Source organism: Neolamprologus brichardi, chromosome 15 (genome assembly GCF_056152115.1).
Source record: "Neolamprologus brichardi isolate AB-2024 chromosome 15, ASM5615211v1, whole genome shotgun sequence".
Classification (NCBI taxonomy): Eukaryota; Metazoa; Chordata; class Actinopteri; order Cichliformes; family Cichlidae; genus Neolamprologus; species Neolamprologus brichardi.
In genome coordinates this window covers 36,355,664-36,382,183 of record NC_142118.1, presented here as the reverse complement: position 1 = coordinate 36,382,183, position 26,520 = coordinate 36,355,664, and the positions used below count along the sequence as shown (strand labels likewise).

Genomic DNA, 26,520 nt, shown 5'->3' with positions numbered 1-26,520 from the left:
TGATGAAGAGCCTGGATTAGCACATCTGAAGCCGCAGTGGGGAGAGGATCTTTCTGTTTTTCTTGGCCCTTTGTCAGCGACCACTCCACTGCAGAGCATGCAAGGCACTGGATGATTTGATCCTGCAGAACATTTTGTTCACCTTGAAATTTGGCTAGCAAAGGGGGGAGGTGAATTGCACAGGAGTGACACAATAGTTGAAGTGCACAAGTGAGGAATAAATCAGAAACTAAATCTTCACTCATGAATACATGGTTGTTACTGAATAAAGGATTATATAATCGTGGGTTGCTGAATTTCTTTGTCAAAGGAGCAACTGATTTGGCATGTGTTTTACAAATGGGGTATATAAACTTAAGTTGTGTGTACAGTGCTGTTGGCAGCAGAAAGAATTATCTAGTTTTTATGAAGCTTGGCTGAATTAGGGATTAAATATGGTTTGGATATCTTAATTTCTTTTGATCAGTTCTTTGTAAGCCCCCAAGATTTATGAAGTTGCAAAAAGCAGAAAGCATTCATGTGCTCAATAAAGACAGTGAAATAACTATATTTGTGTCTCTCACCTGGTTTAGTGTGCGCTACTATTCATGACAATATCATGGTGAAGTTTAGTGCTAGACTAAAGTGCTAATGCTATCTTATTTTAATAAACAACACTGCCACACTGTCATGCAAAACTAGGGTGGCACTTGCCACCCCACGCCACCCCTTTAGATCCGCCCCTAATCCACAGAGCCTTCATACTCACCTTCTCTATACTCAAAACTGACCAAAGCAAAAATACTTTAAACAATGAAAGCTGGAATAAGCAAACCTATGTAGAACGTAAAACAAACAAGCAAAAAATACGACGAAAAAGGACGATGAACAGCTGACAGAGCAGATATTTGAATCTTGGGAAACTCTAAAACTCTTGCTCTATTTAGCAATAAAGCTTTGATGGCTTTCGTCATCGCTTCTTCTTGAGAAACTCTAAAACATGTTCGTAAATAACCAATAAAGAAATCTGTACTTCCTCCTTACACTGATATTGTGCCTACACTGTGTTGTGTTAGAGGCATCACTGACTCCTTGCTAGCCCAGCATTATTTTATTTATTTATTGCGTTCAAGGCTATAGCATGAGGCAGCGTTCCCTTTGCAGCTGTTATAATATTTTCTCTAAGGGAAAAGTACTCGTCGCTTACTTACATGACGTCACGCGAAAAGATGGACGTCACTTCCTGCAGTCAGACAGCCAGTTCAGGCCAGTTCATCGTTGCTGTAGTACTCGGTCTATCCCATTGAGCTGTCAACACACGGCAAGCCTCCTCTCTGCCGCGACAACATTTTTCTCTTCAACTTAGCCCGTTTTCCATCAGATAACAGCTACTTTCTTCTCAATATGACTCGAAGGTGATCTTCAGCGTGTCCAGGTGGTTCTGGGTGAGTGTCTTATAATGAAATATCTGTGCGGTTTTGCCTTCATCGCTGTCACCACCATCATCATCATCACCCATGTGTCTTTCGTTATCAAGCGCGGCTAAATGCTAAAAGCGGTATGGTTCTAGCTGATGCGTGTGGAGACGTCAGCCTCATCCTTCCAGCGGCACGGGTGGAGAATCACCACGGTTGCCTCTGAGATACAGTTTTCCTTTTGGCAGCGATTAAATTGGGAAAACAGCTCAACAGTGGAGGATACCTGGACGTTGTTTTTAAGCTAGTCAGGCTAACAATGCAACTTGGCTAATGTTAGCCAGCTAGCAAACATTCACTCATGTCTTCTTATCTGCCCAGACCCACCTAAATGGATACCTGGGATTGTAGCCAGAATTGTTCCCCCTGAGTAATATTTACATTTTTAATACTGATCAGTTTTGCTGGACAGTACCTGGTGATATCCTTTATGATACTGACAGTACGTAGTGACAGAAAACCAAGCATTCACCCTTCAAGTTGTAAACATGTGCATGCCAGTTGCGCAGTTGTGATGAGCTTTTTGATCTGCAGATGGCTTTTTTCATATCCAGTTATCATTTCGTTAGCATAAAAAGTAAATCTGAAGACGCTTTAAACTGTTGGGGGTACAGTTTAATTAATCTAACACACCTGCTACACTTCATCCTCGAGTAATTTGTAGGATTGGAAAAGTTAATACACCTGCAATAACTACAGCGTATGAAAACATGCTAATAAAATAACTTTGACTAATCGTTTGATAGCATTTAATCACAGGTCTTGTGAAAGGCTTCTCGTGGTAGCTGCATTGAGTAATATATATATATATTAGGGGTGCAACGATACACAAAATTCACGGTTCGGTTCAGTTCGATACTTTGGTGTCACGGTTCGATATTTTTTCGATACAAAAAAAAAAATGTTCATGCCTTTTTAATTTGTCATTTATTAAATTTTCACGGCTCATTCTGCACCACATCTCTGTGCGTTCATCATTTGTTTGAAGCCAGCTCACCTCCCGCAACCACTTTTCCGAGAATACGCGCTTCTTTTGTGGTTCGGACTCCTTCTGACATTTCTTTGGAGGTGGAGGAACATCACAGTAATTGCTTAAAGGAGCTTCTTCGACATCTTTAAGAGTTCTAAACAAATGTCTGTCCTCCTCCAGAAAATCGTATGTACGCAAACACGCGTTGCAACTTCTTATCTTGTGTGCGTTTTTTATTTTGACAGCAAATGCGCACCTGCGGACCACTTATGTGTAGACCTGGTTATTTAGCTCGTCATATTGCAGTCACAGAAATTCTTTTGTCCATGAAACCATAAAGCTGCACTTTCTTTTTGCCTTATAGTCTGATTTGTCATAACCTTTCCGTTTTGTCACTTCTTCACCCTGACCTGTCTTATTTGGCTCAGCAGAACTAAAATATATATCCTGCTGCTTTTACACACGCACTAACATAACGCTCAGCGATTCTCTGCGTGATCAACCTCTCACATGTTTAAGCTTGCTGCGGGAGATTTCACTTGTCATGTTTGCATAGTAAGCTAACGATTGATAAGACGATGTCAGAAGAATTGGTGCGCAAATTATCATCACTCACCAATCAGTGCTGTCGCTCTCTATACACAGTTCGTGCGATTGCAAAGTGAAAGCAAAAAACAAGCGCAAATTCAAATGCGATTTCAATATGTCACATATTGACAGTGGCTCACCGATGCCAATGACATAATTACCCAGCTACATTTCCGAAAGAATGCAAAAGCATTGACATATATTTTTCCTTCCTACGATAGGCCGACGGGCAGGGCAGAGATAGATTTTGGTAGCCCGACTGGAAAAAAGCCCCGGGACGTCGGGCTAGCGATTTTGCGAGCCCTGTATCTGATTGAGGAATCACTCATCTTTGGAAAAGAGAGTTTATTACAGAGAATTGGCTCTTTCCAAAATAAAAGCTGTACTATACGCTTCTTCTGGGCTATATTCTCAGCAGCATATTAAACATATCAGGTCCCCATAAGGAGAATCATGTGCTAACGGCTGTCTAAATGACTCGGGTAAAGTTTGTAGCATGCGTGCTTGTTGTTTTTGTCTGCTTCCACTTGTCTTTGCACTAGGATGATGTCGGAGTAAATGTGCAGTCATATTCGTTGTGTTCCCACTAGTGCTGTCAGCGTAAATCTCGTTGAATTTTGTTGTGGAAGTTTTCCACTTAAATAAAGCCTGCAGACGAGCGGTGAGCGGTAGCTAGCATTCTTTTAATTCATGCACACAACATACAAACAAGCTTGTGGAGCCCCATGGCCGCGGGACCGACGGTCAGCAGAGTCTCACTGAGCCAAAGTCAACCTCTCAGTTAAATACCTTCTCCAGGAACAAAGGCAGTACACAGCTGTTTCACACCTTAAAGTTCACACTCCCTTGCTACTTCCCAGAGTCCTCAAGAGACAAAAGACTGGTCCTCTGGAGTTCCTGTTTCCCCAACATCCTTACTACACCCCCTACCATTTGTCTCAAGTATGAGTGTCAGACATGTTAATACAATAACATAATGCGATTAAATACCTAGGTAAAAGAAATTCCTCTACAATCCCACCCTTTGATTCTAAAATCAAGAATCACATTAAAACCAGAATTTCTTTCCTGACATTCTGTTTATCACATCAACATTATTGTACACTTAAAGGAGTTTCACACTGTGTATCCTCACTTCACTGTTCTCCCACCACCCTTTGATCATCTTTAATCTTCCCCACAATCTAAGCTCTCACATGCAAATGGAAACAACAATGATACAGAGGAAAGGTCTTCTCCAGAGTGTCAAAGTACTTTGCATGGCAAAGTGAAACAGCATTAGGTGGTCAGTCTCTGTCACAGTTATGGCTCCTGGTGTCTGTGCCATTTACAGAGTCATAATTCCAACGCTGATCTTCCTTGCGCTGTCACTTTTGGAGCTTGGCACGCTCTCTCCATCCCTCGATTCCTGTTCCAACGCAGCTGTAGATTTAAGGCAGAGCACGTCGTACACCTTAGTTGTCTTCCTCAGCGTCAACGTAGAAACTCTTTCATTTTATTTTTAAGATTTTGCTGTTTAAAATCTCCTCATGACAATCCTTTGGAAGCCCACTGTCGTTTGTCTGTTGTCCTGCAGATGATCCCTGCTTCTCAGTGGTCCTCTTGAAGCGTTCTCTCCTAGTCACAGTTTGCATCTGCGCCTCAGTCAATCCTTCCATATCCCTCATGTCATGGTTCCTGCAATTTAAAAATGAAAACTTTCCCGGAAAACCCTCTTTTGCCCTATGTCAGCTTAACACAATTAGACATGCACAATGAAGTTGTGCATTGTCTCTTAAAAATTCTCAGGGCTTCTCCCCTGAAGTAGCTTCACTTCAGGCCCTGTTGTAAGAAAAAACATTAGCCAGTGGTGTGTCCTGCTGTAAATCATGTGATTAGATCATATGATTAGCCCTCTGCTGTGGAAAAAGTGATATAGATGTTAGCGCAGCGCGTCTGTATGCACACTTTCTCACAGTGACCTCTGCACTGTAAACAATACAAGGTCATGAATAACACACCGCTGGTAAATTCATAAAGACACAGAAAGTGGCAATTAAAAGGTTAAGTCAGCACGGCTCAAAAGCCCATGCAACCCGTTGCTGTCACCTTTCTGCTCCTGTAAAAACAAACATACATATATACATCCACCCTTTTGTCTCTCTGGGTGGAGGTGCAATCTTGCATACTGGTGTCAACTTAGTCAAAGTTTTTGTCAGTCCAGTCAGTCCCCATTTTTATTTGCTGACAGTAGAACCTCTCGTGACGCAATAAGTTTCTACTGCCAGCAATGACGTCATTTCAAAAAAGGAAAAAAAAGAATTTAGACTGGATTACCTCGCTGAATCCTTTTTGCCAGGGACTTGTTTTCTGATTGTCCCAAATAAGTGGCTTTCTCCCAAGCCCATTTTAATTTTGGAGAAGCTCACTTGCGATTGATCAACTTGTTGTGTAGCGCTTTCGATTCTGATCTTGCAGGCCTGCTTGAAAAAGAGAAAATTGCCAAACAAAAATCTCAGTGCACTGTTAAAAGTCAAAAAATATGAAGGCCTCGTTTAGAAGTTGTCTAAGCATACTCCCTTAGAATGATAGATCAAAACAACTAATTGGCAGGTTCAAAGTGGTACCAAAAGAAAATGCATCAGTAAATCTCCAAAACTTTCATCCACCAGTCACACACCTCACACAACAGCAATATTCTATTAGAAAATGAGTTTTTGTTTTCCCCATGTACCCAGATGTGTGTTATGATAAGACCTCCCTCACACATCAGAAACCAGAAACTCAATAATCTATTAGTCCCCACTCATCTGACCCTCCCGCAGCATTCTGTTCACCGCTGATTCAATCATCCTTCCCCAAAAATAATACTAGTTCACTAGTCTATGTATCATTTCTTAACCTACTAAGCTAACCGGACAAGATGATGGTAACAGAAATGCATGCTTAAAATGCTATTTGGTCTTCATGAGCTTCATTGCATGTGTGTATGTGTTAGTAGGATTAATGCATTTTTCTGTTTGTGTTATTTTTTTTTTGTGTACCTCTCCTTTTGCGGTGCTCCAGACACTTCTCAATTCTCCACGCAAGGCAGTCGTTTTCTTCCCAGTTTCCTAAACCCAAATTTCATTCCCACACTACAACCAGCCTTCCTCCATGTTGTCCCCTGCTCCTTTCACTGTGGTCTCATCTCATCTCCCCCCTTGCAGCAGTCCAGTGAGAGTCAGTTGTCTTTCAGCTTTGTCCTGTGTTTTCCACGGTCTCATTTTGCCATTTTTGCGCCGAAAGTGGCAAATGTCCAACTCAAGCAGTCTTTTCAAAAGTCCATTCACACAGTGAAGGTGCAGCTCGTTGGAAATGCACATCCATCCATCCAGTCATGATGATGCCATTTTTCTCCTTGCTGTCGCTGTCTTGCACAGCTGTTGCTGCTGGACCTTTTCTTCACTGCTCAGGATGCTGCTGTGAGCTCTTGAGATCCATCTCGTTGTTCTGAAACTGCATTTCTTGTCTTCAGGGAGAGATTCTTGGAGCTTGTGTTCTCAGGGTGACAAACACATGGAAGTTAAGCTGTAAAACAATTCAGCCAAAACTTGGCTTGAGTGTTTCTAATGGTGTTAACCTATAATTTTCTTCCGACTGCTGCATGTGGAAAATTGATCCGGGTCTGCTCTTCACCTGCAAGTGACACACTGAGACATTTTGATCATTAAACACAAAACCCTTGCCCTAATTTTATTGCTCATTTTCATCAACAATTCTGCTAATTTTGTGTGTGTCCACCCTAGGGGAGCTGGTGGCCTGCAGTACCACCTTCTCCCTCTAGTTGGAAACAACTGTTACACACATTTCTACACTCCTCTCTTTTTTTTTTTTTTTTTTTTTTTTTTTTTTTTTGTTCCCCATTTTCAACATTTTGTAACCCATTTCTCACTGTTTTTACGCACACACATCAACGTTTCCCACACAACCATTCTCTGCAATCTTACACACTACACATTTACTCAATTCTTACCATACAGTCACGTATTGAGTTTCGTCTCTGGCCGCCTGGTGGAACGTCTGCCGATCTACTGGATCTAGATCCCATTTTACTACACGAGGCGTCCCCCGTGAGGTCCTTGCCTTCTACGGACCAAGGAACGAACACCGCCACTCCGTGCACTATAGTACACAGAAATGGATTCCGACAGTGTACCCGGACCGCCGTTCCTGTGACGTACTTGGACCGAACACAGGTCTGGGCCGGCTTCTCCCCAACAACGTGCGCGAGCCACTGTCCTTGTGATGAGCCGTACCCAACACAAGCCTGGGGCCTCAAACCACCAGGTTTTCCTCCCGGAGACTCGAACTCCGGGGTCGGCCAGCGTTCCCCCCCTCGGCCAGACAAAAAACTCTCCATGACTGTATACAAGTTAGCTACAACTCACCCATCTGCAGAAGTCCCCTCAAAATCGATGATCTCGGTGGTGACTGAAACACACGGCTCCGTGACTCCTTCATTTCCTTTGCTTCAACAGCTGGTAGGACAAAGGTACCTTTTCCCTCAGGGGTGATCAGCCCGTCCACGGAACCGTTGTTCAGCGACCACACGGACCACCCTGCTCACAGCGCCATTTTGTTGTGGAAGTTTTCCACTTAAATAAAGCCTGCAGACGAGCGGTGAGCGGTAGCTAGCATTCTTTTAATTCATGCACACAACATACAAACAAGCTTGTGGAGCCCCATGGCCGCGGGACCGACGGTCAGCAGAGTCTCACTGAGCCAAAGTCAACCTCTCAGTTAAATACCTTCTCCAGGAACAAAGGCAGTACACAGCTGTTTCACACCTTAAAGTTCACACTCCCTTGCTACTTCCCAGAGTCCTCAAGAGACAAAAGACTGGTCCTCTGGAGTTCCTGTTTCCCCAACATCCTTACTACACCCCCTACCATTTGTCTCAAGTATGAGTGTCAGACATGTTAATACAATAACATAATGCGATTAAATACCTAGGTAAAAGAAATTCCTCTACAATCGACGTTAACGCCACAACACGGCAAATCTCCGTCAACGAGCTACCGCGGATTGCCCCATGCCTGGGGCTGGACGGCCAACACGTTAACGAGCTAACTGTGCTAACACACTAGTTCCCACCCATGTAATTTAGCATTGCGTGGCACATCCAACATACTGTTTTACTTTTGTCCATGATGTGCTTACCTTCAGGGTCATACCTCACATGAAAACCAAAATAGTTCCAAACGCCAGATCTGAATGAGGGTGGGGGAGGTTCAATTTGCCATGTTGCAAGGAGAGCTTAACTTCTGTCTCGCTAGCTTGCCCTGCGCTCAGTGAATCTGTGTTCGACTACTCCGCCTAGGCTGCACTGTCGAGCGCAGATCCACTGAGCGCTCAACACAGACACCACCGTCAAAGGAAAGTTCATAAAATAAATTAAAAATTTTGTATTGTTCGATACATATGCGTACCGAACCGAAAGCACTGTATCGAACGGTTCAATATCGATACGAGTATCGTTGCACCCCTAATATATATATATGACTATTCAGAGTAAGCCAAATGTAAGTGAGCTATATTTGATATTTGTCAAAGATCAGGTTGTGAATTTTCCTAAATTATTTTGTTTGAAATGTGCAAATTGTTCACTGGCATCTCCACGCTGTAACATAAAGCTTTTGTGACTGACTCAATCAGTCATGAAGTAGCAGGACTGGCACCCCTGTGACAGACAGACCTGTTCACAGTGACAAGTGTCATCTATTTGGATTTAGGGCACGTGGTATTTTAGTTGTATCAGAAATCTATGCAAATGTTTCCCCCTTTTTTGTCAGCTTTCACTAAACCCACTCTTTTACTTGTGTGCATGTTGTGGTTAATTTGCAAAGCTGGCCTCGGACACTCTTGTGCCCCACATGAAGAGAGGTTTTTAAGTTCTGCCACAAATTCTCAGTGTGATTGCGAAGTGGACTCTGGACTTTCCACATGCCCTCTGGCAAACATTAGCACCAGAGCTTCTTCTTGTGGCTCCTACAGCCGTGCCTTAGTCCCGTTGACCTGAGTACAGGTTTGAGGCCTTATATCAGTGATGCTTTCCATTTTGGATTTTCACTGCCTTTGATTTTGTGTGTGTGCGTGCACGCACGCGCACCCTTTGCTAATCTGTAATTTTCACTGACATTTTTGCAGATTCGTTTGAAACACTGTTTCATCTTCATGATGCAGGTGTTTCATCTTCGTGATGCAGGTGTTTCATCTTCGTGATGCAGGTGTTTCATCTTCGTGATGCAGGTGTTGCCAGATAATTGACTTGCCAACTGTTGGGTATATAAATAACCTCGTCTAACTGATAAGATGTTGACTGTTGGCATAAGACTGTCTTAAACTAGTAACTTGTACACGCCAAATGGCAAGTTTTGATGAAGATTTGGATCATGTAGAAACGTGTAAGGGTTTGGTTCTTTCGCTGAATGGATTTAAAGAGCGACAAAGAATATGTTTACATTTGTGATCTATCAGGGGCATCCTTGCATTTCTGTTCACAAATTCTACCAAAAAAGTTTTTAAACTGTTGTAGAGAAAAGTCTGGCTATGCAAGATTCTATTTCTCTGAGAATCACACCTTAATTATACAAAGATATCCTTTTAGCTTGAAAAAATTGTGTCAAATGTGTCAAAGTAAAAAGAATATAAACCTGTCAAAATGTGTTTGTTTTTTTTTTCATTTGTAATTCATTTAGATCAATTTCAGAAGATTAGTTTTATTGAGTAAAGAATCTTCCAGCACAGTTCGGTGTAAATTGCTTTTTGGATTTCTGTATTGCAGATGTACCAATCCTGTATTTGGATTAGGTAGCACTAACTTGGGACTTTGTAAATACACGATCAACTGTGCAGTAATGAGTGGATTCAAATAAATTATGTAAATAACAAATGCATTTAAACATTTTTTTAAATTTAATTTATGGTCTGGTTGTCATGTTATTTTTTAATGTATAAATTTTTTTAATTGCTAACAAATACTTCAGTAAAGATATTAGTGTTGACGCTAAACTCATACAGAAGAGTGATTCCCAGCTTTTTAATTTAACACTGGCATTGAAACTGCAATGAAGCTATATTTGGTATTGACAGATACCCAAGGCCAGGGTATCGGTATTGTCAGTGCTGCTGATGGTGTATATTTCAATAATTCAGACTGCAGGCTGCTATTTATATACATATATAAGTGATAGGACTTACATATGACTTGGGTCCAAAAAAGGCTTCAGTAGTGGAAGGATGAGAAAGTTGTTTGGCTTTACTGAGCCAGCAAAACATGTCCTGTTAAAGTTCCAGTTTCTTTGTGTCTCAGTAGATAATATATTTGTAAATATTTGATGTCTTTTCACTTTAACAGAGCCAGTGTTATCTTCAGTATCACTACAGTTAGTGACAATATGAACGTTGAGTTGAGTGGAGTAATATCCATTCCTCTAGATCTCCTTTCACGTGAGACCTCGAGCAATATGGGATTCAGATGTAAGATGAATTGCATTTATTCATAAAATTTGACACTATTGGTCCAGTCTGTAAATAAGAGGTCTGTAGTTATGTCTGTTCATCTGTTTATCTTTTGGGTAAATTTCGTACTTATGAGCACTTAAAACTATTTTTTGTTATAAACTGGATAAAGAAGAATTGAAGAACTAAGAACCCAACTTGCCCTTTTACCCTTGGACTTGGCTCTTCTCTGTGAGGGAGCTTGAGGTCTTGTCGAGCTGAGCACTTGAAAGCGGTTTAAATGAAGAAGTTTGGTGCCAGTATTCCACTCTCCTTTGAGCCAGTGCCTGTAGGGCTTTTACAGGTGAGCTTGAACACATCAACCTGTGATGGAAGGCCTGCCAGTGTTAATTCAGAGCAGAGATGTGAAATATCCTGACATGGTAAAAGTCCTCTCAGCAGCCCGGCGCTGTTTGATGTGGGAGCCACGGAGCAGTGTGATAGAGAAACGCAGCTTTCTACTGCTGGTATCGCAGTTTGCCTTCAGTAAGACCAGAACGCTCAAGTTCTCAGCAAAAGTGAGAATGCTTTCAATGAAAATAGAAACAACTGTAAAATCTAACAGACCAGTGCAAACCTGAGAATAGCAATGTCATGTTGATTAAGACTTTTTAAGGCTTCAGGTAGCAAAGCTAGGTCATAAAAACACCAAAAACATCTTGACAAACATGCGCTGTACGGCCTTAGAGCATTGTTTATCACGTGTTATTAGGCATATATGGCAGAGCTTATTTTCAGACTGATGTTTGCTCTTATCAGCACCCGTCAGGATCTTTCAGCATAATCAATTGTCACAAGTGATATGAGTGGAATCTAGATGCAGTCCTCCTGTTGTAGGAGGAGGTAGAGTAGGTCTTCTACTAAGTTATAAGTTGCTCGTTGATGCATCTATTGGAGTATGAATGTGTGTGAATGTTAGATAAAAAGCACTTGTTGACTGAGTTGAGTAAACCATAGATAAAAGTGCTTGTATGAATCGGTGTGAATGGGTAATGAGGGAAGTTATCTAAAGCACTTTGATTACTCAGAGTAGAATAGCTCTATGAAAGAACCAGTCCATTTATTCAAGAGGCATCTTCTAAAGATAATTAGATTATATTAAAAGAATATATAAACTTTTTTTTTAACTTTCCATATACCGGGTTAAAATACGTAATGCATGTTAACAGCACAGTTGTACCACTAATCCACCTTGCAGTAGCGGAGCCACGCACTTATATTGACACAGGGGAAGTTTTGGGTTTCCTAAACTGATGTTTCATAATAAGAAACAACTGCTGAAGTCGAGCTTTACTACCATTACATGTATGAAATGCTGAATGACACTTGGCTCCTTTGCTGCTGACACACTGTAGCTTTAAAAATGACCTGTAATTCTACCGTTTACTCTGTTAGCTTGTAGCATGTAATCAGAGTACCTACCGAATATACCAGGCTGGCAGTCCAGCCCGGTGACTTGGCAGACTGTGGCTACTGTTTGGGTTATTTTCCTCACCCGTTTCTCATATGAGGATAGGAAAGTGTAAAAAAGCTGTCTTGGTGTTACGACCGTGTTGAAAAAGTTAATACCTAATTGAACATGTGTACTAGTACACTCCTCTGTAAAGTGAAAAGCACAGTTTCAAACAATTTTCCTGTTAATCCAAGATCATGCGGTCAGACTTGAACCTTAGCATACTTTTGATCTTGAGGATTAAAGTTTTTCCCAGGCTTTTCCCTCTAGTATTTTCTTCCCATAGGGAAGGAAACCAAGCTGTCTTTTTCTTTTCTTTTTTGTTTTTCACCGTCTGGAGTCATCCCTTGAAGTCCGTTTTCACCTGACACAGATGACGATGGCACATCAGTTCAGCAGCTCTCTTCACAGTTTTGTGTTTGTTTTGTTATATTTGTTTCTGCAGTAAGGTGATCTCACCTTTAACTACCTTTAAACTAAGCCAGTTTTCCTAGTTTGTCTTGAGACCAGTTTTTCAAGCTCCTCGGCTGGACGTTTCTTCGAATAACATGGGGAAGTTGTAACAGTTCCTCTGTGAGTTTAAGGTTCTGTGACTTGGGTAATTCCTAACAGAATTCATGATGTTGAGATAAACAGATACCATCTTTTGCAGGATGTTTTTTCATGTATTTTTTAAAACAACTTAAGCTGTGTGTTTCTGGTTGATGTCTTGCAGCTGAATGAATTTGACATGGCTCCCTGGTGTGATTGCTGCGATTATAACCATAACTAATGTTTGGATTTCTTCAGATTCCTTACACAGCTATCATTATTAATTCTGAAGCATTTAACCACTCAAACCACTCAAATCCTTCTCAGTTTCGATAAGTTTTAGCTTCAGCACTTCAGACAAATTGGATTCCCGTTCTTAATTGCATGTCGGCACACGTTTGAGAGTCTTATGAGTCTCTTTTTAAAGGTCGGGTTTAAAGATTTGAAGATTGGAATGCTCAACACAGCCTCAGCCTTGCAGTTCTTTCTTATGTTCTGTGTGTGCAAGTTTAGGATTCATGTGGTTTGTGGTTGTGCGTTATAATCGTTATGCCATTGTGATGCTCCCCAGATTGACAAAATATATCGGATGACAACTTTATCTATTGTTTTATGTTATTCTCTATCGTTTATTCCGTGCTGCAGGAAATGCACTGTTTACTGCAATCGTTTTTCGTTGCTTTAGGTCAGCGGTCCCCAACCCCCGGGCCTCGGACCGGTACCGGTCCGTGAGTCATTTGGTACCGGGCCGCGAGAGTTGAGGCTCAGGTGTGAAATGTATAGTTTTCAGGGTTTTTATCGGTTTTCAGCGTTATTTTGTTATCGTTAACTCTGTTTTTCTGGGTCTTTTCACGTGTGTTATGAATAAATCTTCTTTTTTTCGGTACCGGTACTAGTTTTATTTTGTTGTATTTATCCGCGACACCTTAAAGGCCGGTCTGTGAAAATATTGTCGGGCATAAAGCGGTCCGTGGCGCAAAAAAGGTTGGGGACCGCTGCTTTAGGTGACAGTTTGCAACAGTCACCGTGGCATCCCAGAGAGACCAGCCAAAACAAGTTGAGGCGCTTGTTCCTAAATTTGGGACTACCTCTGTAACAGTCTGACACCGACTTTGTCAGATGTAAAAAAAAAATAAATAGTACTTCCCATGTGATGATTACATAAATTATTCACTGAATTTACAGAAAAAGTGTTTAGATTGTGAAATATATTGTTATTGGGATAAAAACAAACAACCTGATTAACTATAACCAACAAGTCAACACTTTACATCATTGTTTTTTTTTCATATCTGTGGACGTACCTAAACCCAAGGGATGCAGTAGATGCTCTATGCATGAATGAAACATACATTTTAGGTAAAACAAGCAAGTTAAAATTGTATTCGGTTATTTATTAAACTTATGTTATGTGGTGGAGAACTTTGAAGGCTGTCTCAGGAACTCCTTTTAGTCTACACAGGAGAGGAAGGGCAGGTAGTTAAAAGATTTTATTTATTTATTTTTTAAAGTGAACCCAGAAGCTACAGTGATAAACAACATGACTGGCTCATGATGGGAAACATAGTTTGGCTTTAATACCCAATGAGTAGGAGGGGAAGTGATAAAGAAAGCGCATTGAGTTCAGAGTCTGATGGCAACAAAACACTTTTTCCTCCAAATGCTTCCATGAATTATAGACTTATGTCATTAGGTCATGGCTCATTGTTCACTTTTTCCTTTTTGTCTTGTGTGTTGTAGAACAGGACAGAAAGGGAAAGGAGTATATGTCTACTCTCATTATTTATTTGTCTCTTTGCTAAGATAGAAATCTACAAAGTGCCCGAGCATTATGTGCAAGACGTATTTTTAATTAAATCCCACATGTTAAGTGAATCTTTGACCGCTAATCATTTGTTATTGTTAAAAAAAAAAGAATTGAGAACAAGAACGGTTCTCTGGGCGCTTCTTGTATGCCGTGTAAATTTTATGTTTTATTTTGATGACATATTTTAGTGTTTTCTTACAATTTTTGTAGTTGATTCAGTAACTAAAAAATATTTCACAGAATAAAAATGGAGAAGCATTGGTAGCCTGCTTTGGTAGAATTTGCTTCCATGCTGGACGTATGTAATGTTCCACTTGCTGACTTTAATGATTGTTTGCATATTAAAGCCATAAACTCCGCAATCAAATACATGCCTACAATATTGTGGTTATATAAGGCACTGGGCTGTGTAAAAGCGTTACAGGATCATAGATGCTTTAGGACTCAAATAGGTGTTCATGATTGAGCCTCTGAGGTTTTATAAATTTATATTAAGTGGATTTCTTTCATCTTACAGAGTCTTTGCAGGAACTCGGATGATTGCAATGTTTTCTCTTGTTTGGGGGGAAAAAAAGATCAACAGCTGCTTCATGTTTTATTTTTTTCCCCAAGCAAACATTGCTTATTAATACAATGGCAGATTGATTAGTCTAAGGCCACATTGTTGTCTCTTATTTGATTAGATAAGAGACAACAATGTGGCCTTAGGCTGGGCTCAAGCGATCTATAAATATCTGTGAAGTCATGTTGGCTCCTGGAGGCCTCACACAAGGTCCTCAGTGTTCCAGTGAGAATACTAGTTTCTCCTGTCACTCTCGTGTTCAAAGCAGGAGGCATACCTTATCTGCTGAGCAATTAGCTGGTGTAATTCTAAAATTTCTTATCATCTTGGCACCTGAAGTATTGAGATTCTGAAGTCCCTGGGAAGATGTAAAACTGGAACCTGTTTCATCCTCAACATTCAGTTTGGAGGCCACAACATGCTTGTATATTCTCAGTAATGAATAAATAACAAAACCAAATGAACAGTTTGTCACACAGTAAATCTTTTAATAATTTCAGGTATAACTTAAGTTTTGAAACCCAACAGATCCATCTTATATGAACAGACTTTTTATTCCACAGTGGTGCCAGTTTAGGTTTTGGACTAAACTCCCATTTAACCCTATTTTATTTATTTATTTATTTATTTATTTACTTACTTAAAAAAAAAGAAGACGATGAATTGAAGTGTTGTTGGAAAAGGTGGCAACAGGACCAAATCAAATGATCAACTACAATCAAATTCTGAAGCAATCTTTCTGTATCTTCATGAAGCGACAATTAAGGAGAAGCTCTGAACAGTTTTGGCTATTTGGTAATATTGGTTTGTAAATGTATATCCTCAGTTAACCTTCAACCTACCTAAGACTTAGAATATTTGGAAATCAGTTGTAATGTGGATTGTTTGATGTAATTTTTAACGTTTTTTTTTCTCTTGGATTTTTCCATCCAGGGTTCCAGGTTAGTGTGGTTAGAGAGCAAGCTAACTGTGGGGAAGAGGACCGCCTGGGGCATTTTGTCCCTGGCTCTCAAGGTAGGTGCACAGAAACCTACTCACTCAGTTATGTTGCTGAAATCTGCCGAGGCATGCTTTAATATGAATCAGTTGAACATTCACGTTAAGCAGTAATTTAGTTATGTTCAACTTTTTGTGGTTTTCAATATCTAATTTATCTTCATTTTAATTACCAGACAAGCAAAGTGTTAATAATTTCCCCTAGGGATCAATAAAGTATTCTGATTCTGATTCTGATGAATCCCCAAGGGGTCAATTGCACAGCAAATATGATGACCAGCTGCTGTTTTACTTCATGAATTAAGTAAAAGGAAGGCAACAACGGCAACAAATACTATATTTTTCTTCTCTCTGGTATGATGCAAAATGTTCTATTGTTATGGCATTTTAGCAAACTTTTAACCATACCCAATTGTCTTATTATGTTGCAATATTTCCATACACCTTATTTATTTACTTTGTAACCATTTGGTTTTGGTGGCAAATTGTCTCAGCTGTGGTATACAAGCTGTGGGGTCTGATGGCTTACAGTCCAGCCTCATTAGTGTCAACAGAGGTGTGCCACAGGGTTCTATTGTAGTACCACTTTAATACAGAATAGTTAATGACTCAGGTGTAACCTTTAACAGTCCAAAGCATATGACACCACTCTCTGTTACCAGAGTTTTATGTACAAAAATCTTTGATTAATCTTAAATTGTTGTCAAGCTAAATGCATGTAGTTTTATGGAAAGATTGCCAAGCATGCTTTCTGCCTATAAATCCTCCTTGATGCTAACTATTGTCACATTAATTTCTTTTTTCCATTTATTTCAAACTTTGTCTTGGCAAATTTTCTGGGTGTCTCATGAGTATTTTTTTCCACACTGTATATCATCTTCACCTACACCAGATCCCAAGACTGTTTGGTCCTTGAAAATAAGGATGTTAATACTGAAATGGGAAAAATGGTTTGTAATTATTAAGCTGTATGTGGGAGAATCTGTACAAGCTTTTAAAATAAGATGAAATGATTCCCGTTAATAAATTTAAATCCATTTGGTCCATGGTAATCACTGGAACTAATTACCTGAGCTTATGTTTCTATGGTTCTGTAATGCAATCGGGGTTGTGCTTGTGCCTTCCCAATGCATTTCTGGACAGTTATGTGGCTGCTTGTGTCCATGATGTACTTGGGTTGGCATTTCCAGTTATAGCAGAAATTTAGGAGGGAATGTTCTTGTTGTTATGCAGCCACCGCTGAGCGCTGGCTAGGGGGGCTGCCATTGAAAAATACAAGGAAGGGCTTGGTCCTAAGCAAAATATCCCGCAGTATGCCAGAGAAAAAGTCCACCCGGGTGCAGCAGGCAGATAAGATCTGAGTGTGCGAGGCAGTGATATAGGATAATTGGGTTATACAGGGCGTTGGATGCAGTAGAAGGGTGGCCCTGTTGGCACTCTGTCCTGACATATCATACCAGAACTCTCCAGTGATAATTGCTGTCAGAGAGGGTATCCTAACTATTTGCCTGACTTAATACCTCGTTGGATTTGCTTATCTTTGTGTGTACTGATGTATTTTGCTATTTAATATTCAGGCTTGTAACCTGAGTCTAACTTCAGTTAACTTTGACTCCTGACTATACTGACCTGTATAAGGCTAGCACAGTGGAAGGTAAAGGTCAAGCAGTCCTTGGTTTGGGTGTAATTACACAGAACTATTGTGTATAAGTAGGTACAGATGGACAGAGGCTTGTTTTTCTTGACTTTCAGTTACTCCACACCCCACCAGTGGTGCCCGATGTAATCAGAGAAGCTGGATTCTCTGATTTCTTTTTTACTTTCTCTTGTCTTTTGTGGAATGTAGAAATGGTCAAATGCGGCACTGTTTTAATGTCTGGGCCTTACTTCTTGAAACATTACTTTGCATCTTTGTGTGCCATGCTTCCCCATTTAGCCCCTCTGGAGTGAACCTGATCAACTGTCTGTAATATTACTTAGTGAGGGTTTGCTGGGTTTTTTTAAGTAAAAAGTGAAACTGTCTATAGCCTAACTTGTGTTTACAAGCACCTCAGAAATCATTTGACAAAGATTGTTCAGTGGATAAAACAGCAAAATTCACATGCACGTCCAAACACACTGGCAATTTTCCTTCTGTACGGGATGTGCAGTCCTCTTGGGAATTGAGAGAGGAATGGAGCAACAAGTTTGATATGGAGTAATGCACGAGTTTGATGAGTCATTCAGACTGTGTGGGTGTGTTGACAGTCTTAAGAGATAGTCTCAGGTGTACTAAGGTTGAGCAGCTTTTTGGGAAGTGCTGTTCATTGTTGCTGGGCCTTGTTTTGTGTGCTACAGTCTACATGTGAATTTGTAATTTGCTAAAAATCTCTTTAACAAAGTGTAAATGCTGCACGACTGTATGTGGACAGAGATAGGAAAAACAAAACGGTTCACGAATGTATCCATAGACATGTTCTTAACTTTATGTCCATAATGTTTTAATTTATATTTTATTCCAATTTTATCCTTACCAAGTGAAATTAGTTAATGAGAACTATTCTAAACTGACTGGCACATGCCTGCAGTTTACAGTTGGCATATGGCGATGCTTTCATTTACATTTGTCTAAAGTGTATTCTGCCACAAAGTGATTCATAATAAGAGAGAGCCACAGAAATAAAGACGGTATTGTTTGAAGCGGCAGCCAGAAAAGGCAGGTGGGGGGTGAGGATTTGTCACTTCAAACTTTATTGGGGGAAAAAATCCACAAGTGAGATTTCTTTCAAGAAATCTAAAAATAAAATATATAGCATGCTCGCAGGGTTAGCGAGTATAACATGTGTATGATATGCTAGCTAAAACGATATATTCTATAGATTATATGTGTGACTATATGTGTTATAGATTAAAACCCTCCTGTAGTTGCCGTTACTTCCACTGGTCCAAACCTCTTTGGCTTAAAGTGCATACTTTGAGTGCTGGTAAATGTTTTTTTGATCTTGTGAATGATGCAGAAATTCAGCTTCCTTTCTAAGCAATATCCGACCTGCCACGTGGAGCTTAAATACAAAATCCCTGGTCACTTCAGTCAAGAAGATTGAGTTAAGAATATTGATTAAAAAGACAGAAACTTGCTTTCCAAAGTCGTAATTTGCTTTTGACATTAGCGTTTCTGTCACATTTGACATTCTTAAGCACTTTACAGGGCTTTGATTAATCAATCTTTAATTTAAACAAATAATCTGGTGTTATCTTGTTCCGATACTGACACTGTGCTGTTGAGCTCTCGGTTTCAAAGCCTGCTGTGAAGCTGAAATGTTTCCCGCACTGTTCACCGTTGACATTTTGTCTGATCTGTTTGCAGTGACTAAGGAAGGGGCTTGGCAAACTGTTCTCAGCATGGAGAAGGAAGACCTCAAGATTGTCAACAAGGGGGAAGAGGAGGAGATGGTATGTGTCTTTTTCCTTTCACATATACGCATCTTGAAAAAACGATTCCTTCCTAACGTGCCATACTGTGCTCCTGTTTTCTCTTTTTTTTTTTTGTTAAGGAGCTGCAGGGCTACCGTCTGTGTCGTTGGCGGCTGGCCCTGGTGGGCCTCGGGGTGCTGTGTACAGGGGGCTTCCTTCTCCTGGTGCTCTACTGGATGCCAGAATGGTGCGTCAAGTCCACCTGCACTCGTACCACAGCCCGTGATGCCGAAGTGGTGTTGCTGCGCTCCACGGTAGGTAGCAAGCAGCAGTGAGTCATTATTATTCAAAAAAGAGAAAAATTATTTACTTAGAAAATAAGTTTTTCTATTTTTTTCTCTCTTTCTTCGTATTAAATGGGTTTTTAATATTTGGTTGGAAAAAATCTAATCAAGAAATTGTGAAAGGAAGCGGTGGAATTTAGAGATTAAACATTTTATCAACAAACTAATCAAAACATATTTAAAAAAATCTTATTTTTTTATTTATTATTTGGTGTTGCCAATTTATGAAAAAAATGGTAAAGATGTAATTAGAAGTAACTATTTTGAAGACTAGTAAATAATAATAATGATAATAATTAACATTTATTTTTAAAATGTGCAAACACAGTTGTGGGTTTTTTCTTTGTTGTTTTTTTTTGTGTTGATTTCTGTCTGTCTACATTATTATTATTATTATTATTATTATTATTATTATTATTTTAATAAAATATTTTACATCTGTATTTTTCCATTATATTAATGGAAATATAGTTATGAGCTCTCACCCCACTTCCCTGTGACTAAAAATGGAGACTGACATATAGAATAATGTTCTTCCTCCTCATAAATATTGCACTTAATATGGGGAAATTTGTTGTTACTTAATGAAGCTTCTCAGAAATTCACTAGATTAACTTTGTTTGGGTGGTTTAGGATGAGTTCCGGCGCTGGTTCCTGGCCAGGGTGCGAGTGATGCTTGCCCCAGGGAGAAACCCCTTCCACAGCCTGGAGACCCAGACCACCTCCCCCTCCTCCCCTTCCTCTCCTTCCTCCCTCTCCTGCCCCTTCTCCTCCTCTGCTTCCCCACCTCAGGCCAACGGACACACCGCTCTCCCCTCCGATGGCAGCCCTGCTCAGGAGCTCATCAGGAAATTTGCAGACTACCAGCCCACGCAGGTAGGCACAACACTTGTCTCAACATAAATCTGAAGTATAAACTGGAAGCACATAAATGAATGTGACCGTCGTTTTTCAAAGTTCATTGAAGGGTTGCTTTATGGACAACAATACAAATATGATTACTTTTGCCAAATAAATCTGTCTCTTATTTTGGTCTCTTTGCTCTTTTTTCCCCTCAGATTCGCTACTTTACCTTTCATAGCACAAAGTATTATTGGAGCGACGAGAAGCAGAACTTTGAGGTTTTAAAGTAAGCATTTTTTTATAACTATATAACTTTTTATTTTCACTGCAGAATCCTCTTAAGTAAACTCTTCAAAGGTTGCACACAGCAGTAACGACAACTAAATATATGTCTCTTGCTCTGTATGTTGACTAACAAAAAAAACTCGAGGGGGAGAAGATTTTCATTTTATGGCAACTTGCATACTTGTTTTGCTTTTGCTGTTGCGGTTATGTGGAATTAAAGTATCTCCTCCAATGTTCCTATTACAGTGGCCTGGAGGATCTGCAGGTCAGCTGCTCCACCCTCCACTCGGAGCACAGCACAGGCCTGACTAGGAACCAGCAGGAGTACAGGTAACATTCAATCAAAAGACAAAGTCACTCAAGTTTGTACGGCACTGTAGGTGCAAGGAGTTGTTGTTGTTCAGTTGTTGGAGTTAAATAAAAACGATAAGCCCTGATATTGTAACTGGAGTTACTGAACAGTGGAGGAATATCCACAGGCTTTGGTATTTACACACAAACTAAATACAATTTTTCTTCCTGTCTTTTAGGAGACTGTTCTTCGGAGTGAATGAAATTGCAGTGAAAGTGCCTTCTGTTTTCAAGCTGCTTATCAAAGAGGTAAAGCAAAGTTTGAGTTTCTGCAGCATGAATTTGTGTGAGAGGCGTCTTTTCATCTTGTGGGTTTATTGACACCTTGCACCAAATATTAGTGAATTAGTTTATTGTGTGGCACACGTATGATAATTTGAGAACAGAAATCCTTTTCTTCTGTCAGAACAGAGTCGTGCTTATGTACTGCTGTCTTGCTACTTTTTCATGTTAATGCGATGATGAATGAAAAGGTGTTTTAAATTTTTATTTTATTTTTTTTATCTAAAGAAATTGTACTGGTTCAACATTTTCAAATATTTGTTTTCTTGTGATTTCTGGATCTTTCTCTGGTTTTCTCTCTTTGTTTTGTTTTGTTTTATTTGACCTCTTTGCTTGCCATACCGATTCCTCTCTAAATCCTTCCGCAGGTCCTCAACCCTTTCTACATCTTCCAACTCTTCAGTGTGATCCTGTGGAGTGCCGATGAGTATTACTACTATGCTGCGGCCATTGTTTTAATGTCGGTCATATCCATAGCTACCTCTTTGTACACCATCAAAAAGGTGAGCTCTACAACACCAGGAGATTGAATTGAACTCGTATTTCTGTCAGGAGCAATTTAAAGTCAGTGGATTGAAAATTAGTTCACTTTGTTTTTCTGTAATACTTAAATTTTGTTTAATGAAGCTAAATTTTAGCACAGAGATCTACTTATACAGAATTAATCAGCAAATGTGTGAAAGAAGAAACAGGTTGATTCTTTTTTTCTAATATAAACACTTGTTTTGAAAATCTTCAGCATCCTTGGAATAACTTAAACTATTCAAGTATTTATGTCATATCAGCCACTGATAACGTTTCCTTAGATTTACTTATTGTATCATTATGTCAAAACACAATGATCACGGCTTACTTAGCTTTTGCTTTTTTTCCCACCTCAGCCCGGTTTGTCCAACCGTGTTTTTGCCTGATGGCGTTCCCACGATTGTTTTTGTTTTCAGTCTCAGATAAACGTCTTCAAAGGGTGACTCATTTATGGAACATTACATTAAGTACCACAGAATCAGACGACTGCCTGTTGAAGACCTTTTCCCTTCTTATTTCCTTCTACTATTATGATTTATACCAGTGACTAAACTGAGTATCTAATCTAGCGTTTTCAGGCCAACGCATGCACGTGGTTTACTGGCTTATGGTTGACTAACTCAAATGAAAACATCCTTGCAATTCACAGATGTTCATGGGAAAGGTTTTTTAATCATTGTTATCTTCTCTTTCTCCAGCAATACGTCATGCTTCATGACATGGTGGCAGCTCACAGTATTGTTCGTGTGTCCGTATGCCGAGCCAATAATGGTTTGTAAAACTTTTTCTTTGATTTTGTCTTTTGTTTGAGATTCAAAAATTATTTTCATAGGAAAAATGCAGCAGGTATTTTATATTCAGCTAGTTTCAAAAAGTGATTTCCAATCCAAATCTGACAACAGGGATTTTTCTGCATTTATGCCGAGCCAGCACTGGCTGCCCTCTAAATGTCCTCTGCTGTAAAACACTGCAACGTTAGAGTCTATATGACAATAAGGATGGACAGTTTGGTCTGTTATTCTGCACAAAAGGTTCTGTTTGTGTTTGCAGAAGTGATGACAATACCATCACCTTAGCAAAATGCAGGTCATTAGTTGTCCAAAGGAGGGCGGTTGAACTTGGGTTTAGAGTTGTCAGACAGCTGTGGGGGCACATAAACTGTAAGGTACTGCTTATGATGCCTCAGCTTTTTCCACTGCTGCGTAGAGAGGCATTATTAATGAGAGAAGTGCTGAACAAGACCATGAGGCTCTTAAACGCAAAATATCTCTGTGGCGGGGCTGCTGCCAGTGCTGCAGGGGAGGCGGACACACCTGCACGGCATCTGCAACTCTGTGCTGACTGACTGTTGTTGTTGTTGTTGTGTGTGTCTGTAAAGGACGACAACAATATGTTGAAAAGAATGAGTGAGTTGTCGGGTCTGCCTTGTGTTTATTACAATCTCGTCATCCCTGTTGCCTTTCATGTCCACTGTCTACACTTGGAATACATGTCTCACGTCTCCTGTTTTAGGTATGATGTCTGTATCTGATTGCACACATTCACTCACTTCGTTTCTACCACATATTTCCTGGCAGATATCGAGGAAATTTTATCTACTGATTTGGTGCCCGGTGACGTGATAGTCATCCCCAGCAATGGGACCATCATGCCATGTGACGCCGTGTTGGTCAGCGGCACCTGTATCGTCAATGAAAGCATGCTTACAGGTTGGTAGAGAAGCGTCTGGTTTTCCTCTTATGTATTTCTGGCAGTGCTAATGTCTTTTAATCCTCATTAGGTGAAAGCGTTCCAGTGACAAAGACCAACCTCCCAAACCCAGTGGCAGGGGACAGGGGGGAGGAGGCTGGTAGTGCCTACAACACAGAGGAGCATAAGAGACACACACTCTTCTGTGGCACCAATGTCATCCAGACCCGTTTCTACACAGGCGAGCTGGTCAAGGCTGTAGTGGTGCGCACAGGTTAGTTTGGGGTCTGGATTCAAGTGCTTTAATGATTAATGTGATTCTAATAATCCAGATCTTTAAAATAAAATGGGGTACTGCTACTGTATAACAGTGAGATTTAGCCTATATGGAGCGATCGTGGCTCAAGAGTTGGCAGTTCGTCTTGTAATCGGAAGGTTCCTGGTTCGAGCTCCGACAGTCTCGGTCGTTGTGTCCTTGGACAAGACGCTTCACCCGTTGCCTACTGGTGGTGGTCAGAGGGTCTGGTGGTGCCAGTGTCCGGCAGCCTCGCCTCTGTCAGTGCGCCCCAGGGTGGCTGTGGCTACAATGTAGCTGCCATCACCAGTGTGTGAATGTGTGTGTGAATGGGTGAGTGACTGAATGTGTAAAGCGCTTTGGGGTCCTTAGGGACTAAGTAAAGCGCTATACAAATACAGGCCATTTACCATTTACCATATGTTTAAGTTAGTGACATAGTCTCTAATGAAATCCTTTATCAAGTTGGCTGGAATTAAATGGTTTGTCAGTTTAGAACAACAAGCTTGCTGTTTGATCTATAAAAGTCCATTTGGTCAGAACATTTTGCCTCAGTTCAAATGACAGAATGAAAGAAAGTAAGGGCCTGTCTCAATATGCGTACTTGCGTTCTCATGTACTCGTGGTACGTCATCAGTCGGAGAGCAAGTACTGTTCCAATTCAAAGTACGCATCAAGCCGGGAACACGAAAAATTCCCGGATGTGTTCTCGCTCCGCCCGTTTTATCGCGCATGCATCGGTGGTGACTTGTGTGGACTTGGTACAGCTAAATATCCCAGAATGCATTTCGTCCAAAACTCAAACGCGGCAATGGCGGACGAGCGTGGCTAAAAACTTAAATATTACTCTTTCTGGGTCACAAAATAAACTTTTATGTTATTTTCAAGCGAGAATGTAGCTGTGTAAACTTCAAATATCTGCTCGATTTATCAAGATATCATATAAATTCAAACGTGCTCCGACGTTTTCGGAGACGTCTGTGACCCGCCAGCTCCATAGCAGACAGCGAGGTCGAGGATCACTAGAGCCGGCGAGAACATCTCACCTGCTTGTTTTATTAAGGCACACATGTACACTATTTTTATTAATAGAGATTTCACTACTGAGGTTAAACATGATATATAAGTTTGTTTGGTTTATTTCAGTGTTTGATTTGTTCCTGAGTAAATCAGTTTGGCTGTGATTAAAGTTAAGCTTCATAACATCTTACTCACAGTTAAATTAAGAGGGGACGGCAGTAAAAACTCCAGACCTGTGACATCATCAAGCGTCCTGGTGTTCCAGTTGTACAAATCGCGAGTCCGTGCTCGCGTTCTCGGCAAGTCCGGACTCGCCGAGAACGCGAGCACATGTACTTGAGCATTGAGAAAGGGCCTAAGACTTAAAAATGACCAAAAATTCCTTTTCTTCACTCAGGTTTCAGCACAGCTAAAGGCCAGCTGGTGCGCTCCATCCTTTATCCCAAACCCACCGACTTCAAGCTGTACCGCGATGCCTACGTCTTCCTGTTGTGTCTGGTAGCTGTGGCTGGAATCGGCTTTGTTTACTCCATTGTACTCAGTATCATGAACGAGGTAATGCAGAAAGTTAACGTTTCCCTTTTTAATGCAATACAATTGAATAGGGTTAGTTGAAATGCCTGAGGCAGCTGTTCTAAGAGTGAGTCATCCTCTGTAACCAGTAGAAACAAATATTTTGTTCTCCAGAAAACTGACAGCCTTCTCATGCCTTTGTGTATCTCTTAGCACTGAAGAACATGGGCTCTTTGTGAGTTGTCGAGAATCAGGGTTATCAAACATGCAAACGTCTGCAGTTTTTTGTTTGTTTGTTAGGTGCCAGCTAAGGCCATCATCATTGAGTCCCTGGACATTGTCACCATAACAGTACCACCGGCGCTGCCAGCCGCTATGACAGCCGGCATTGTGTACGCACAGCGACGCCTAAAACGTATTGGCATTTTCTGCATCAGCCCACAGAGAATTAATATCTGCGGCCAGATCAATCTGGTGTGCTTTGACAAAGTGAGTCTCTAATTTATTCAGATTATCAGTTGTAAAAGTCACTTTGTAGAATTTTAGTGCCATGTCATATGTAGAAGCAACTGGTAGCAAAGATCACCCCGAGTTGATTCATTATCTTTTATCTTTAAAGACTGGAACTCTGACAGAAGATGGGTTAGACCTGTGGGGAGTCCAGAGGGTTGAGAATGGCAGGTAAGATGCTCTGTGCCCTAAATTAATAAATGTTTACTGTAGTTTACTGCATGTTGTAGCCTAAAGAAACTACAAATCTGAAGGTGTCATTTATTTTAGCCACTGATAAACTGTTAAAAAGAGCTTAGAATATACTGGAGTGTATCTGTGTAACATTTCATGTCCCTCTAAATCAGGGATGTCAGACTCATTTTACATTGTGGGCCACATGCTGCCCACTTTGATCTTAAATGGGTCAGAACAGTAAAACTCTGATAAATGTGTAAAATTCAGTAACTAACTTAATTTTTCAAAGATTTCCAGTGGGCCGGAGTGGAGTCTTTGCTGGGCTGATTCTGGCTCCCAGACCTTATGTTTGACACAGTTGCTGTAAATGCACAAATTACACTGAGGATCTGGGGTGTTAACATTAAATTA

General features: G+C 40.5%; 1 protein-coding gene across 2 annotated transcripts in view; it reads left to right on the top strand.

The window, feature by feature from the left end:
* Positions 1–1,347: 1,347 nt before the first annotated feature.
* atp13a3 (ATPase 13A3) overlaps positions 1,348–26,520 on the top strand; it is a 38,271-nt gene continuing 13,098 nt past the window's right edge. For both annotated transcript variants that reach the window (XM_087852792.1, XM_087852791.1), the window contains exons 1-15: positions 1,348–1,424; positions 15,820–15,900; positions 19,229–19,314; positions 19,416–19,589; positions 20,253–20,495; positions 20,678–20,748; positions 20,994–21,077; positions 21,278–21,347; positions 21,749–21,883; positions 22,604–22,676; positions 23,483–23,614; positions 23,686–23,868; positions 25,307–25,464; positions 25,723–25,911; positions 26,042–26,103. In XM_087852792.1, coding sequence (XP_087708918.1) covers positions 19,264–19,314; positions 19,416–19,589; positions 20,253–20,495; positions 20,678–20,748; positions 20,994–21,077; positions 21,278–21,347; positions 21,749–21,883; positions 22,604–22,676; positions 23,483–23,614; positions 23,686–23,868; positions 25,307–25,464; positions 25,723–25,911; positions 26,042–26,103 — 1,625 coding nt within the window. In that variant the 5' untranslated portion in view covers positions 1,348–1,424; positions 15,820–15,900; positions 19,229–19,263. The remainder of the gene's footprint in view (positions 1,425–15,819; positions 15,901–19,228; positions 19,315–19,415; positions 19,590–20,252; positions 20,496–20,677; positions 20,749–20,993; positions 21,078–21,277; positions 21,348–21,748; positions 21,884–22,603; positions 22,677–23,482; positions 23,615–23,685; positions 23,869–25,306; positions 25,465–25,722; positions 25,912–26,041; positions 26,104–26,520) is intronic.